General features: G+C 40.0%; 1 protein-coding gene across 2 annotated transcripts in view; it reads left to right on the top strand.

Moving 5' to 3' along the window:
* Window positions 1-1,382: 1,382 nt before the first annotated feature.
* The window catches only part of upf2 (UPF2 regulator of nonsense mediated mRNA decay), a gene marked incomplete at its 5' end in the record, with an annotated part of 24,653 nt that continues 23,842 nt past the window's right edge, over window positions 1,383-2,193 (top strand). For both annotated transcript variants that reach the window (XM_014028870.1, XM_014028869.1), the window contains 3 exon segments: window positions 1,383-1,486; window positions 1,556-1,641; window positions 1,757-1,865. In XM_014028870.1, coding sequence (XP_013884324.1) covers window positions 1,383-1,486; window positions 1,556-1,641; window positions 1,757-1,865 — 299 coding nt within the window.

The following is a 2,193-nucleotide window of genomic DNA, read 5'->3' as shown; positions in this document are numbered from 1 at the left end:
CATGCAGATATTCCTCTTTGACATCACTTCCTGTTATTTCACATGCAAATATCTCAACAACCGTTCAGCTGAGCATCGTGAAATTCATTTAGTGATATGTTAATAATGTTGTCTTTCCAAAAACGTATTCACATTTCTTACAAAAAGGTTGACGTCACTTTAGGGTTTCATCTACAGAAAATTGGGGTTAAGACCCCACTGTGGGTCCTAAAACTCCAAACTTTGGGTCGTTAGAGGATTTCCAGGAATTCAGTGAAGTTTAAAACTGACTGCTAAGAATGTTTCTGCTATATTTGACAAAAAAGCAGTTGGATATGGTTAAAAACAATTGGTTTATTAGAAATATTTGAATACTTCAACCAAAAATACTTTGATTCATGAGTTTCTGTGAAGTTGGTCTTAAATTTAATTTTATTTGGCATTAGAAAGTCTTAAATTTAACTTGCCTTAAACTGTAGGAACCCTGGATTAGGGCTAAGCTGTATATTTGATAGACAGTAGAAACTATATGAAGTTGGTCTACGGTAGAAATGTACTCTCTACCGTCCTGTTGTCAGTTACGTCATCGAGACAACTGAGCTGGAGTTTGAAATATAACGGGAAAAAAATTGTGTTTTTTAACTCGTATAGAGAGAATAAATCCTCAAAATTTCCCCGTCCTGCTGTAGAAAAGTTACATCGTGTGGTGGGATCATTTCCTCCCTCCCTCCCCGCTGCACGTCGCACAGAGCGAAGCTTTAACAACCGTAGTTTTTTACACCCAAGTTGTCGGAGAAAAAACTTGTTTTTTATGTATTGTTACCCACCGAGATGATAAAATAGATCAGTCATAAATCCATCTTGTTAATGTGAGCAGCAGAGCAGCAGCTGATCAGTTCAGCAGGCAGAAGCTCATTATATGGCAGGCAGATATTACATTTATTTGGCTTCACTACGCTTATATTCTAGTTATCTGAAGTTGTTTTACGACAGGACTATGTGCAGCTTAAGGTCCTGTCACACTGTCACATTTTAGACAACTTCTGCCAACTTAGAATATTTTCATGTCTAAATGACTAATTTTACTTGAAGTTCTGGTTATAACATCCACTTTATTTTAATATTGTTGAAAATTTGAGAAATGTTTTTGTTTGTTGTTGAAACCGTTTTGCAATATATAAAAATGCTGGGTTTAATTATGATTACAGTTTTCTGCTAAATAAACGCTCTAAAAATGACTATCTTTGTTTTTTATGATAGTTTTCTACTGTGATATTATATATACTGTTACTGTGAAGAGGTTCAGTTTATACCCTGATATGAATGTGAGGTCATCCCGCCCAGCTCTAAGTCTGATGTATGGAAGTCATGTGTCCCTGAATGAACCGTCCTCCTCGGTGCAGAACAAGAGGACGAGGAGGCGAACACAGGCTCACACCTGAAGCTGATCGTGGACGCCTTCATCCAGCAGCTGCCTAACTGTGTCAACAGAGACCTGATAGACAAGGTGACGACAAACGAACCGTTTTATTTCCTGTAAAACCCTCACAGACGTTTAACTCTTCACCTCTTCCAGGCTGCCATGGACTTCTGCATGAACATGAACACCAAGTCCAACCGGAGGAAACTGGTCCGAGCCCTGTTCACCGTCCCCAGGCAGAGGTCTGCCTCTCAGATTCCACACATCAGTCTTTAAGAAGCGGACCTGCAGAACCTCAGCGAGGCGCTGGCAGGTCCAGTTCTGTTCTGAACACTAACGGGTGATTTTTTTTTTCAGGTTGGACCTGCTGCCGTTCTACTCTCGCCTGGTGGCGACGCTGCACCCCTGCATGTCGGACGTGGCCGAGGATCTGTGCTCCATGCTGAGGGGAGACTTCAGGTTTCATGTGGGTCCTTTAGATCTGAGATTCTTAACCTATGGGTCCGCTACCTTGAGGGCCTMAAAAGAACAACATTTTTTAACTTTGGGCCAATGAGACCACATTGATTTTGAATAAAGTGCAATACACTTTCTCACCACTAGTAGCAGTAGTGCGCCACTCAGATGTTTAACAACTTTTTTAATATGTAAAAGAAGAAACTTAGATACCTGCCGAAAATGGAAATTTATTTTAAATGAAAAGTAGAAGCAAAAATGAAAGTAACTGTTCGGTTTTTTTAACCTAGGAACTCAGAGAAACAACAGAAACCCCGGCCGAACATTAATCAATGACA

Source organism: Austrofundulus limnaeus, unplaced genomic scaffold (genome assembly GCF_001266775.1).
Source record: "Austrofundulus limnaeus strain Quisiro unplaced genomic scaffold, Austrofundulus_limnaeus-1.0 Scaffold825, whole genome shotgun sequence".
Classification (NCBI taxonomy): Eukaryota; Metazoa; Chordata; class Actinopteri; order Cyprinodontiformes; family Rivulidae; genus Austrofundulus; species Austrofundulus limnaeus.
The sequence above is the reverse complement of the archived record's forward strand: the minus strand, read 5'-3'. Positions and strand labels throughout refer to the sequence as shown.